Source organism: Balaenoptera musculus, chromosome 12 (assembly GCF_009873245.2).
Source record: "Balaenoptera musculus isolate JJ_BM4_2016_0621 chromosome 12, mBalMus1.pri.v3, whole genome shotgun sequence".
NCBI classification, from domain to species: Eukaryota; Metazoa; Chordata; class Mammalia; order Artiodactyla; family Balaenopteridae; genus Balaenoptera; species Balaenoptera musculus.
The window spans coordinates 76,621,898-76,636,355 of NC_045796.1; the positions used below are offsets into that span (position 1 = coordinate 76,621,898).

At 39.3% G+C, this 14,458-nt stretch overlaps 1 protein-coding gene across 4 annotated transcripts in view; it reads right to left on the bottom strand.

Moving 5' to 3' along the window:
* Window positions 1-12,569, bottom strand: part of TTK (TTK protein kinase) — a 42,112-nt gene extending 29,543 nt beyond the window's left edge. The window contains exons 1-10 of one of the 4 annotated variants that reach the window (XM_036870903.1): window positions 12,428-12,569; window positions 11,160-11,300; window positions 8,582-8,804; window positions 8,111-8,217; window positions 5,761-5,904; window positions 4,970-5,081; window positions 4,734-4,806; window positions 4,549-4,643; window positions 2,615-2,702; window positions 1,413-1,533 (exon numbers count right to left, since the gene is read on the bottom strand). In XM_036870903.1, coding sequence (XP_036726798.1) covers window positions 1,413-1,533; window positions 2,615-2,702; window positions 4,549-4,643; window positions 4,734-4,806; window positions 4,970-5,081; window positions 5,761-5,904; window positions 8,111-8,217; window positions 8,582-8,804; window positions 11,160-11,300; window positions 12,428-12,563 — 1,240 coding nt within the window. In that variant the 5' untranslated portion in view covers window positions 12,564-12,569. Of the gene's footprint in view, window positions 1-1,412; window positions 1,534-2,614; window positions 2,703-4,548; window positions 4,644-4,733; window positions 4,807-4,969; window positions 5,082-5,760; window positions 5,905-8,110; window positions 8,218-8,581; window positions 8,805-11,159; window positions 11,301-12,272; window positions 12,396-12,427 lie in introns of those variants that run through there. The other 3 variants (XM_036870904.1, XM_036870906.1, XM_036870905.1) reach the window with 3 other exon arrangements.
* Window positions 12,570-14,458: the final 1,889 nt, after the last annotated feature.

Consider the following 14,458-nt stretch of genomic DNA (forward strand, 5'->3'; position numbering starts at 1 on the left):
AAACCAACAATAAGAACTACTGGGAAGAATACGGAGCAAGAGCAACGTAAGTGCTGGTCAAACACAACACTTCGGAAAACCGTTCCGCACTATCGACGTGCTGAATACATACAACAGCCTGTGACCCGACAACCCCACTCTGAATGCGCTCGATGGAAACGTGTGTGAAAGAAATGAGAGCGTTAAATTGGGTGCCAGATCAGTACTATAAACAAGAAGTTTCGGTAAAGACGATTTTTCAATCATACCAGTTTGTAGTAGGTGCCATGAAAATATAAAATATGAGTTTCCCCCAATTACTAGGAAGAGGAATCTACAGTTGGCCCTCCATATCCGCAGGTTCCACGGGGCTGACTATACTACATCATTTTATATAAGGGACTTGAGCAACTGAGGATTTGGGCAGCCGAGGGGGGATCCTGGAAAAAACGCTGATGTTCCCGATCAAAATCATGGCATCCCAGTTTGCAGGGACTGAGGGCTTTCCTGTGACATGGGACTTTCCGGGCTAAAACCAGAAGAGTCCCAGCGTTCCTCTTCAGTCCAATTAAAAGAAAAAATTACACCCAATCTGGCAACCTTTGTTTGGACAATGATATCCAATTCGTGATCCCATTCAAAAATCTTTGATGGTACTCTGACACCTAAAAAAATAAAAAATTGAAGCCTGACATTCTAACTAGTCTTATCTCCCACTTCTATACTACCTGAGTTACAGTTTTCAGCGTAATTGACCATCTTTGTTCCTCGAATATTTTATTCTTTTGCTTACGTTATTCCCTCCATCTGAAATACTCTATCACTGCTCTTTCTTCCTATTTAAATGCTAACAATTCTTCACGTTTCTTCTCCTCCACAAACTATTTCCTTATTTCCCCTAAACCAAATTAGTTCCTCAGATTTCTCCTTCCACTGAATCCTCATAGCATTTTATTGATGTGGTTCTCATGGTACTCTATATTCTACCCAGCATTATATTTATCAGCAGATCTCCCACACTGGTTGGCAATCTCCTTGGGACCCTGTCTCATTCATGTATATATCCTTAGAACATTCACCATAGTACTCACATATTGGAAAAGCAAATGTATGACAAAGGAGGAAAGGGAGAATTATCATATAAATACAGCTTCTGTGTCCTTTCCAGAAAGTATTTGTCAAGCCAACTGAGAAAAATAACTCAGTGCCACTGTATTTTCCCTCCAATCTTCCTTTAATGCAGCTTTTAGGCAAATAAACTTTCTTTGCTACAGAATTTAATACTTTTCATATAATCTATAAAATTTAACTGAAATACAAGATAAAGGGATATAGTCATAGTCTTACATGGCAATTGTTAGGTGGCTGGTCAACTTTCACAAGTACAAAGTGATTCTCTTAATTAAAGAAGTAGTCTGTTTTGTCACTCTTACCTTCTAATTTTGTTAGAAGACTTGATTCACTTTTATTCTTCAGGGTTACTGAATCAGTAATAAGTTCAGAACTCTTCTCATCTGTCATCAGAGGTTCCTTGGAACGAATATTTTTAACAGACTACATAAAAAGAATAAGATTTGATTTGATTTTATATAAAATAAAGTCTCATCAACAGAAGTAGTACTAATCTGTCTTAGTGTTCAATATACTAAAGTCTCACTATATGAAAAGACTGCTAGGAAAATTATCTATTATACTTACATGTGGACTCACAAACTGCCAGCAAAGATAACTTCTTGAATTACTGACTAGAGCAACGGGAATGGCCATAACCATAAAATTGGCCAATTTACTTTCAATAGACATATTAATCAAATGACAAAATACAGTCACTTAAAGAGAGAGGTTAGAAAATTTGAATCTAACATAAAACACACTTCATTATTTTGTTACCGTGATCATATTTTATCACCAAAAATAACAGCACTGGTCAAAATTAAGATTTGTATAAGTCTAAGAGAGTATTATTCTAAATCCAGGAAGTAAACTTTTGACACAATTGTGCACTATTCTCTAAGATAGCTGTAAACTAGTTAAACTCATTATTTAAAAGCAAAGACCATGAAAGAGAGAGACGAGTTACAAGGAATCGAAAATCAAAAAGACCTACATTGTGATGCCAGGGGTTTAATTCAACTACAGTAAGAATAGTATAACCCCTAAAAATCAGTGCACCGGGGATTAAAGCTGTTTCCTGCCTTTGAGGTTCACATATCTGCCATATCAGGATGCCAGGATTATCTAAGCCCTCACCTCTGCCCCATCACAAAGCCACTCCCTCATTTTTGTCTAAGATGCCCTGCCAGATCATATGATTAAACATACCAAGAAACAAAAGCTGGGGGGCATGGCTCGCCCCGCTATTCCCAAATCCAGGCCAACTAACCTGATAAAACACTATATAATAATTGCTACTTCAGAGTTACCCCAGGAGATCGCTGATCATTGCCCTACCCCCTCAACTGAGCAGAAACAGTTTAGGACCTATGTGCCACTGCCCATCAGTGGTCCGACATCTCTTGGGGCTTCAGGAACACTGCTGGAGATACATAAACCACGGACTCCTTTCCCGGAAAAAGCTCCATGGACCCTGGGTCAGGAACCCTTGCTTCATGGAAAGATTTAAAAATGGACATACCGTTAAATGTCTCAAGTCACTGGAATCATTTCCACTTGATTTACATCCAGAAACGACTGTATCTCGGCATTCTGATCCAGAGATCTGTCTGTTACCCATGAAACAAAACAACTGTAATGTTTAACCTGAAATCAATCATTGCAACGTATTATTTTTTCAATTTTAAAGTTGGCTTTTTAACAATATGTACACCTTTTAATTGGAAAAATCACTTGGAAAGATTTTTTTAAATAAATGTATGTATGTACGTATGTATTTATTTTTGGCTGTGTTGGGTCTTCATGGCCCGTGTGCAGGCTTCAGTAGTTGTGGCACACGGGCTCAGTAGTTGTGGCACACGGGCTCAGTAGTTGTGGCACACGGGCTTACTTGCTCCGCGGCACGTGGGATCTTCCCGGACCAGGGCTCGAACCCGTGTCCCCTGCATTGGCAGGAGGATTCTTAACCACTGCGCCATCAGGGAAGTCCCCTGGAAAGATATTTTTAAAAATAACAAGATTCCAGTATAAACATGACTAAAGTGCTGGGCAGTGATAAAAGTGAGAGAGATGAGTAGTAAGCAGGTGGTTGCCTACCCTGTTATGTAATAAGTAACAGCTGGAGTCAAGGTATGAATGTGGGAAAGGATAAGGGAACAGCAGTATGTAGATCAAACTACACTTCAGGTTGCAAATAGCTTAAGGATAAGAACTAGGGTGTAGGCTCTCCTATGGGAGAGTGCCTAGCTCACAATCTATCAAAACAAGCACCAAGAAAATGGCTGGTTTGTTTCTGCTCTTATTTTTTTGAGTGGGAGAAAGTCTCCTTTCTTTCCTAAGCTAGCACTTGAAATGGAGATGACAAGAAAATAGTCATCTCATAAGATTTTGGAGCTTAACCTTGACATCCAAAATGCTCTTTAATATCAATGTTCAGTCAAGTCCTAAGTATAATAAGAATTTAAGTATAGAAGACACCAGCTAAAAACAAACGGTTATATTTCTAAAGTTTACTTGCAAAATGATTTTCTAGAATCCAAGGAGCCTTTTCCATTAGAAATAATGTAATGAATAGTGGTTATAGTTAAAAATAGAGCAGAAAAATGAGGTCCCTTAGCTAAGCTGCAATACGAGACTCTCAGTTTTCAAGTTGAAGGAAGGAGACCGCATTGGATGTGGTGAACAATACTTCGTCTCTACCTACCCTGCCCCACTTCTTGAAGCCTTAGGCTCAGAAGCAAATGAGTGGGGACTTCCCTGGTGGGCCAGCGGTTAAGACTCCCTCCCAATGCAGGGGTTCAATCCCTGGTCAGGGAACTAAGATCCCACATACTGTAACTAAGCCTGCACGCCACAACTACTGAGCTCATGCGCTGCAACTAGAGAAGCCTGCATGCCGCGATGAAGACCCAGCACAGACAAAATAAATAAATAAATATTTTTAAAAAAACAAACAAAAAAAAGGACTAAGGGCCATGCTGACTGTAAAGTGAGGTGCACATGTAAAAAAAAAAGAAGCAAGTGAGTGAATTAATCACCTCTCCCACTGATAGCTGCCCCTTTCCTCGAACGAGCTGCAGAAGAAATTGTTCCCAGACCTCCCTTCACCCCTATGGAGACTTCCATACCCACTAAAGAGAGTCTTACCAGAGAGGCTCCCATAAGGGAGAAATGTTCAAACATCAGGAGTTTTTACCCCAGGGCTGTTTGCATAGTCTTTTAATCTTCGTGTTGACTTAATATTTTTTCCTCTGTGTTTCCTAATTTTTTAATAGTTCCTTTAGTGAATATTTTTAATGAGTGCAAAAGCAAAATAAAGTCATATCTCCCACTCATTCCTCATACTAAGCAAAAATGTACTCATAATTACTTTTACATAGTAAAAGACGTGAAGATAATTCTGCCATCAATCTTCAAGTTTTGAAACCAAATTAAAAAATTAAAACTCAAACATACCTTTTAGTAAAAGGGGGTGCAACTGAAGCATCTGTCTTCTCATGGTAATCCGGGCTACTTAGAAGGTTAACTGGGACTCTTCCGAATGGGCATGACTAAAAGTGTTTGGAAAGATTAAGTAACTAACTAGGAAATGAGTACATACCTCACCACTACCATTTTAATCAGAGTTAAAAATAACTTACTCGCTTAGCTTTGTTTGTTTGTTTCAATGGATTTCGATGGCCTATCTCTGCATCTTGAGGGGGTATGTTCTCTCTAAACAGAAAGAAAATACTCCCGATTTTTAAAAGAATAATATTGACACACGCATTTTCATCAACTGTTAAACACTGTTATTGTAACATGAAAATATATACGCGGATGTATAAATAATATAAATGTAGGACGAGCATTTAAAAAATGGATTCAGTTTCCTTACCCATACAAAAACCTGGCTTTAGTCTGTGCTCTGGAATCACAACTGATGTTCCTATTTGGTAAATGTCCAAGTGTACTGGGGCATGGTTCTTGCACATTTGATACTGTAGATGCTGTAAACATTTGAAATTGTAATTAAATTTGTAAAGACATAAGAAATACACAAAAAAGTAATCTCATAAATAAGAATGTTTTAAAAGTCAATGCATAGTAAATATTTGTCCCCAAACAAGATATGCAGACATGAAGATGTTATGGAGATAATTCTCTAACTATACTTCAAAACTATTCCATAATTCTATAACTGTTTACTCAGAGAAAAGACACATTCCTTATTTCTAATAGCAAAAAGTCATTCTCTTGCCCAGATCAAGTTTTTCTGTTTGTTTGTTTTTAACTGAAGTATAGTTGATTTACAATGCTGTAATAGTTTCTGGTGTACAGCAAAGTAATTTATATATATATATATATTCTTTTTCATATTCTTTTCCATTATTGTTTATTACAGGATATTGAAAACAGTTCCCTGTACTATACAGTGGGACCTTATTGTTTTAGATCAAGCTGTTTTTAATGTGTTACCAATTCGAGTTTGATTAGGGAAAAAAAAATTCCAACAAGAAAGTAATGACTTTGTTACTTCTAAAAGTCTTACCTCCTTTACATCTAAAACTTAATCTTAGATTTTGATCATTCTAAATAAATGATATTTTTCTATAAAATATTATCCTGAATCCTTTTTTGCAGGACAAAACACCACAGAAAAGTATTAGCACACACTAACATATTTACCTGATAAACTCTTCTTTTCTTCCTCTGAAAGCAGCTGCTTTTTTTGAAGGTTTAAATTCCGAATGGCAATTTCCAGCATTTCTACTGGTACTGCTCCACATTCCACAGCTTTATGAAGAAGTTGCTTGCTTTTTTTGAAATTACCTAACAAAGTAAAAAATAATCGTCATTTAAATGCAGCAACCTTCACTCCCCAGAGGCGTATTCATCAGGACCTAGGAAAAAAATTTTAAAGTCTTAGGCAAAAATGTTTACTCCAAGGCTCACGCACGTTATTCATAAGGAAGTAAGCAATTTCTCACTTCTGATAACAAGTCATGTCAAACAGTTTACTTGTACAAGATGTTAACTGATGTAATTATGTATTGGTTTATTGCCACGGTCCATTTTCACAAGTAAAAGAAATGTTAGCAATGCAGTTACAAAATGGGGGCAGCAAAGGTCAACTCAAACAGTTAGAAACTTGAGAGAATTCAGTAAAAGGGAAAACTAAGCCTTAGCTGTTGCAAGAGTCTCAAGAGCATCAATCTGTTACAACGCAGCATAATAATTATCATCTATAATAACATTTAGTCATTAAGGTTGACATCTTTTGCTAAAGGGAATTCCCATCGAAAGGATTCATGTGAAAAAATGTAACAATAAAGATTAATCTTTAGCTACCAGACTTAGCTACACCACCCCCCAAATGCAAAATAACTGAGAAACTACCAAAATCACCTTTTGACTACAGATAAGTTACCAAACAAATTTTCTTTCAACTGCAAACTTACCCAATACATTTAGTTTAGAATTTCATTTATAAAGATTAAATGTATACATCATGTATGTTATGAAATGTGTTAGCATTTATGGGAGCCACTGGGCTATACTATGCACTTGGCACTTGGGTATAAAAATGGTTAAGAGTCAGCCTCTAGCCTCTCACAGTTTACAAATTTTAAGAACATAAACATATTTGATAGAGACTAAGACTACATTTATTCAGAGTACTGATATTTCATGTATTGAGCATTTCAGGATAGCAAAAGAAGAAAGAAAGGCTTAGACAGGAACTAGTAATTAGGGAGCTTACTAAGGTCATAGACTCCTTTGAGAATCTGATAAAAACTATGGAATGTCCTCCACCCCTACAAAAATACACATACACACCAAAAGCACATAGGACTTCGGGGATTCTGCATTTTTCCTGAAAGCCTATTCATCAATCTTGTTCAAAATAATCACAATTTGGACCTTGAGGTTACTACTACATCCCAGTGGTACCAATGAGGTTTATTTCTTATTTACAGATAATATAATTTGAGATTTTCAAAATTTGTATTCTAAAGTTATAAGTTTATAGGTGCTGTTGATAGGCCATAACACCTCAAAAATTTAAAAAAGTAGCATGAAGGAGAGATAGATGATCTTAAAGGCCTGGCCAAACTCTAACAAGCAACAAGTCAATTCTCCCAGGCAGGAAAGGGATGATTTCTTTTTTAAGTCACACGATAGTGCACAGGATAGATCAGAGAAGATGATTCAGATAACTAGGACTCAGAAATCATCTGAATAAGGAGAAGTTCAGGATCTGAGTTTATACAGTGCTTTTCTCCAACCTCGGTCCTGGCGAATACTCTCCAAGGAGTTAGCCCTGCTTTGGACATAACTACGAGGATTCTGGCTGAGCGAAAAAAAAAAAAAAAATGGTGATAATATGTGTATTACTGGTGGGAAATGGGATCAGGGTTGGAGCAGCAACGAGGCAAATGGAAAAACAGGAAAGAAAACGTGGCCAGAGGGCCAACAGGATAGATCCAAAGGCCCCAGAAAATGAAGAGTAAAGGTTTAATGGCCGGGCCAAAAATGTCTGAGGAAGAGACTGCCCTCGTTCTATCTAAAATGTCCAGACTAGGTAGAACCAAGTGAGCAAGAAATAAAAGCTTCTACAGCAGTTTACATTTTTTTTAATTGAACTACTAATTAATGCTACAATTATATTCTGATACATATTTTGGTGCTATGACACCATCGCACGTGAAAAACTTATCTAAGCTCTGGTTTAAACATCTTATATCCTCATCCCAGAAATCCTCAGTAAAGAAGCCACTTTCCTTTAGATGTTTCCTGAATGTAATAGCACACACGTGACGTTCATGCTTATTTTCCTGGGTTACTCCTCACAAGAGGAAGGGCCCGTATGATAAATATCCTCCACATTCACACTTAGGTAGCATTCTTCCCCCATATTCTCATCTGACGTTTCGCCTCATACTTCTACTTCATACACATGATTTGACATTCGAATGTAAGTTACGGTAGGAAGCTATCTTCTACTTAAAATTCGGACTTGACATTTTCAGATTACCTTGTGATAGTTCAAACTGTGCAAAAGATATATGCACGAAAGCAAATTTCTTGCAGTTTGCTCTGGCCATCTGAAAGTAGTCGCGTGCGTCATCTGGCTCTTGAATACTGAAATAAAGATTTCACAGTCAAGTTTTAAGAAAAAGGACACATTTGCCTAAGTTTGATAACTCCTCATTCTATTTTCCAAAAGACACAGGATATTTTTCTTTTTTCTGTATGTAAAATTAAATAAGTTAATTTTTAAAATCTTTTTAGGCAGAGTCTAGAGTATGTACCTTTGTGGAAATACGTACATAGTAAAGAAGGTTTACATTACTCACTTGTTAATTATAAACAAAAGGATTTCGTCAAAAAATATTAAATTTCTTACAAGTAATTCTGACAACATGTTTTCATTTTACCTTTTGGTGATGTAGTTATGTGTTATGTAATGTAGTTAGCTAAATGCAGTTAAAATGGTAATACTTACGCTTTTAATTCAGCAAATCTCACTTGAATTCTAGCAAAACTCTCATTTTGGCCATATTTATCTGGAGGAAGTGCTTCAATTGCTTGATTGTAACGACCAATCAATTTATTTAAAAGGGCATCATTTAAAGGGACACTGTTTTTCTCTAGTTTGAGCAACAAATTCAACCAGTCCTCCGGGTTGTTTGCCATCATCATAATTTGGTTAACAGTTCCCGAGTTATCTGAATAGGGGACAAAATATACCACAACAGAGGAAAGACATAAAACAAATGCCAAATCGCACTTTTCTTTCAAATTACAGTTAATCACTGATACTCTCAGTATGAACATACACAAACTCCCTAAAATACTTTTTTAAAACTTTAACAACTCATGCAAATATAAGCAAACTTGTTTACTGCATATATATTTTTATGACAGTATATTGTACTACAAAAAGCTATATATTTTGAAGGAAAAAAAACCCTGGAAATAAATGCTTATGAGGAGCTTTAGAAAACCATATGCAGTCTAAGAATATTGTATGCTGTAGCAGCATAATTCTATCTTAGCATCCTAACGATGCAAAGAAAACCTAAGCCTCTCTCACCACCACCAGTACCAACTTTCTTGGAAAATTCTTCATGTTTATTCATTAAAAATTTAGAAACTTACTGCTCTAGTCCTAACATAACCTTTACAACCTTATTGATCCAACATTATATCCATATTCCTCAAACTTAGTTTTAAACCGATCAAACAAAACCAGTTTACAAAAGATAAGCAACAGGTATGGTCATTTTCTTCTCCCTCCAATTTACCCACATTTCTCCAAAATTTTCATGTTGTTAATTTATTTTTAACTTTCTTTAGTGTTACTAGTTGTCCTGTTCAGGATATTTTAGTCATTATTAAACATTATTAAATTTAGATTTCTCAGAGAAATTATCATTCTTTCTATTAGCTTCAGTTACCTTCAACAAGGGTTAAATATTTGCTTTTATAAACAAAATTACTGTTTCTCCTTTTTACTAAAACAAAACAAAACAAAACAAAACAGATTCATAACTTTGTTTTTACCCTTAAATTTAATCTGGTCTGATCTTAACTTCATTTTCAGTTTTACCTCCCATCGCCTTCCTAACAAGTTAGCCTTCAAGGTGTCTAAAAAACGGTCTTTGCAGATGTATTTCTCGTACCCCATTCTCCCTCTATTAAAACCTTAAAGCATCCTGTCTTATTGTGTTAGTATTCATTCGATGTCAAACATATATTACAATGTAGCATAGTAGATACTAAATTCTTCTCATCTAGAAACCACGGTTTTAATCTTCCTCAGTATTATGTCTTACATCCCAATTATCAATATATGTTAAGTATTCACAGTTTTGAGCAAGCTAAAGATTTTAAATAAGGACTTATCTACCTTGGCGTACAAGCTTTGTTACCACTGTTTAAATACACAAAGTGTGGTGATAGAATATCACCATATTAAGAATTTGCTTAACACCAAAATGATCAGTTTCTAAGTTGTTTCAAGTGAATATGACCTGCCATCATGACTAGTTATAGGTTCTTCCATTTGCTTTCAATCCCTCATCCATTTAATGGTTAGTACAGATACAACAAACTTATCCAAAGGTCACTTTTCAAAAAAACTCAACAATCTAAAATATAGTAAAGATTCGGCTTCTGAGCTAACACTTTTCATAAAACTAGGGCATTCAACTTTGGGCACTTTCATTCATTCATCATTCAATAAATATTTAAGTACCTACTACTTGCTAGGCACCATTCTTAGTTCTGCAGACACAACACAACAGATAAAAGCCACACCCTCAGAGAGCTCACTTTCTAGTGGAGGAGAGAGACAATAAACACCTGAGTAAATGAGCTATAAGGTGACTAGTGCTATAGAGAAAAATAATACAGGGAAAGGAAATAGGGGACACACACCCAACCCCACAGGTTGCTATTTTAAATAGGTGTGTTAGGGAAGCCCTCGATGAGATGACATTTGAACCAAGACTTGAAGGAGGTAAGAGTGGGCAGGTAGCTGGGGAGCGGTGTTCCAGGCAGAGAGCAAGAACAAAGGCACTGGGATAGGAGTTGTTCCAGCACACAGGAGGCATATAGCAAGGGAGCTGCCGTGGCTGGAACAGTGAGCAAGGGAGAATACGAAAGAAAGGCCAGGAGAGTGAGAGGAAGATTCTTCAAATCACACACTGAGCGTTTAACCTTAAATCTGTACATCATTTTATTGAGACTGGTGAGGTTTTCTCAGTTTGCAGCAAAAAAAGGAATGGAAAAAAAATGGCATACCTATTGATGGCAGGCATAGCAGCGGAAATGACAGCTGCCAATAATGGAAGAGTTACGAAAATTACCTCTGAGCACACTGTAATAAATGATGTTAAGTGTCCTTTTTTAAGAAAGTGGAAAATTGTGGGAATATTTCCACACACAAGGGTTAAGACATAAAATGTTTGTGCTCTAATTGGTAAGCATCAATTACTGAGAAAAGTACACCATGTGAACACCCAGTGGTTAACATTTCCTTCCTTTACCTCAGAGGTATTCAAAACAAGGGAACTCACCTGTAGTATCAGCAGAGACTTTATTCAAGCTTAGCTCATCAGTAAGGTCTTCGTTTTTAAATTTATTTTTAATATCTCTCACTTTGTTCATTATGGAATCAATTGTCAACTCTCTGCCACTTAAATCATCAGCCTCCATTTCTAAGGAAAAAAAAAATCGAACTATTCAGAATTCTTATTTTTACTAGCATTAAAGAAAAAAATGTTGCAACTAGCCTTTTAGAACCCCGGAGACTAAAGCATTAACTATATGAATATCTCAACACAGATATTATCAGGGTGGTATTTGTGAAGCTATGTGCACAAAAACAACAGCATGTCTCTGTAATCTGCCCAGCAAGGATTCCAACAGGTAAGTCCACCTCTCCTTTCCACCAGAACGTCAATGAAGCCATTGCACAACACAGAAGATGCTGCCCCCTTTCCAACTTTCCATTTTTCTTCTCTGCCTTCCTTTCACTCTTTCTCCATAATTATTTTCTCTGGGCCATCTGCAAATTCAGTCGTTTTAAAAAATGTGATGGTACGTTTGCTTGGATTCTGGTAGTGACATATAGGCATAAAAAAAATCCTTTTGGTAGTGAGAATAACCATTCCTTTATTCATCTGCTTTATGTCAGTAAACCTGCACATTGCAAGTGCTTTCAAAGCATGATACATACAACATCACTGCCCTTTATTGATAAATGGGATATCAGCAGCTTGTTCTTGTGCATATCTGGCAGAAACATGATGTGCTACCTTAATCATTCTAATACCAAGAATCTACTGTATTAGTACAGTACTGAGCACTTGCTCATCTGCATGGTGTTGATGTTTAGTCCACAAAGTGTCCGCAGTCTTTCTTCCTGTCAATCTCATCTTTGTGATTCTCAAACCCATCAATCCAGTAACCAAGGGTCACTGATATCAATGGCGCCCCAGACCTCGAGCGTAACAATGAAAAAGGGGGATAAAGCGGGCAGCTAGGTATCACCCCTTGAAGCCAGGTCCCAAAGGTAACTGTCAGAATCACGGCCACCATCTCCTCTCCCTGTTCTAAAACACCAGACAAGAGAGGGAGTCTCCCCAGATGCCCTGCCAGGCCCTCTCTCCAGCCAAGTCCACACCTACCTCTCGTCTCCCGGGTCCTCAACAAAAAAAATCTCCGGCACTACCGGGAGGATTGGAGGGGCAGAGAGCCCGCCCCTCCCCCTCCAGCCCGTTGAGCCGCACCCTACGTCTTCTGCCAGGCTGCGAGCCCTCCCCGCTTCGCCCCCACCGCTCACCGGCCCGCGCGGCGCGGCTAAAGAGCCCACACACCGGCCGCCGCCGTCCCTCCGTGCGCCGGCAAGGTAGGACTCTCCGCCGCAAAGCTGAGTTGAGAACAAAAGATGGAACCCCAGCCCCTCTCCGCAAACACATTTGAATTTCCCCGCCGCGGCCGCCGCGGCCGCCTATTGGCCAGTACTAGCCACGTAGAGGCGTCTGCCGTGATTGGTTCCTGTGCCCCGGCACCGCCCCTTCCCGTGCGGCCCACAAGCCCAGCCCCGCGGGGTCTTCCGGTCTGACTGTGCCCGCTCGGCGCCGGGAGTCAAAGGGGTGATGGCAGTCGGCGGGTGTCCCCGGGGCGCCGGCAGCCTGGCTTTCCTGCACCTTCCCGTTTAACAAGGCCATAGTTTTGCCCGAGAGGTAGCCACTCCCGGGCAGAGTGACCCGGTGAAAGGAAAATAGGAGTGCAGACGCTGCTCCCAGCATCAGGACCTAAAAGGGGCCGTGTCAGTCGGCCCTTCCCCGCCACCGCCCCCTCACTCCTCGGTTCTTCAGGCTCCTCACTGCCCGACTTAGAGAGGATGCGGCAAGCAAGGATCGTTCACAGCGCCAACTCAAGAATCTCAGTGCTTTTTTGTCCTTGAGCTTCCACTAGCCTTAGTTCTTCCACTAGACTTAAATGACCGTATGCCTCGTCTTCAAGCCAAGGCCCTCCCCTTTGTCAGAATTCTGCGCGGAACTCACACGCCCATCACGATTGCTATTTCTGAACTCGCCGTGTCAGCCCCCCTCCCTCCGAGCCTGTCCCACTTTAGAGCTCGAGTGCCCTTGGGGGAAGGGCACCTCCCCGGTAATCTACGCGAGGGCGAGGCTCTGCGGCTAAGTGGCTTTGTGGTCCAAGGCAATGCTTCTCTTCATCTGCGAAACGAGATGCCTGTTGTACCAGCACTATGACATATGCTCTATGGCAAGACGGGTTGGTCGGTTTTGTGTAGGTGTAGGAAACTAACTGCAGCTGTCAGTTGTTAACTCCAAAGCTGTCCTTAGAACCCTCGCATTCCCAGCTCTGACTAGCCACCCGGCCAGCCTGAAAGCCCGTCCTCACCGAATACATCTTTCCATACCTTCTGGCTCTGTATTTTTGCTTCAGCACAGCAAAATGATTTGCTATACCTGGTTAGCTAATCACTACCTTTGCATCATTGAGCCTAACACTGCTTTTAATTGGAGGAATATACTATTCCACCAATTCTTGTTGATCTCTTTGGGGCCTGATCTCAAAACTTGCATTTTCCTGAAAATTCTGCTACTAACTCTTCTTTCTGTACACTCACTCCTCTGGTGAGCTCCTCCAATCTTACTTTTTTCTCTTTTTTTTTTTTTTGGCCACACTCTGTGGCATGCGGAACTTCCCTCACCAGAGATCGAACCTGTGCCCCCTGCATTGGAAGCAGGGGAGTCTTAACCACTGGACCACCAGGGAAGTCCTCAAATCTTACCTTTAAAATATCATCAGTGCGGACTTCCCTGGTGGTCCAGAGGTTAAGAATCTGCCTTCCAATGCAGGGGATGTGGGTTCGATCCCTGGTCAGGAAACTAAGATCCCACAGGCTGCGGGGCAACTAAGCCTGTGTGCCATAAGCGTGCCACAGCTGGAGAGCTGGGAGGCCCCGACGAAAGATCCCACGTGCCACAACCAAGACCCGACGCAGCCAAAAATAAATAAATAAATAAATATTTTATAAAATACAGTACTGTCTATGTGTTAATGATTCCCAAATGTATAACCCCAGCAGAACTCTCTCTCCTGAACCCCAGACTCAAATATCCACTGTCTACTTAACATCTCCACGTAAATGTCTCATAGGTATTTTAAACTCAAAATGTTCAAAACAGTCCCTGATCTCCCCACTCCCAACCTACTTCCTACAAAATCTTCTCTGTAAAAGACATTCCTTGTTCCATTTTTTTAAAATAAGTATTAACACATTTTTTTTTAAAGTTTTTAATTATTTATTTATTTATTTTTGGCTGTGTTGGGTCTTCGT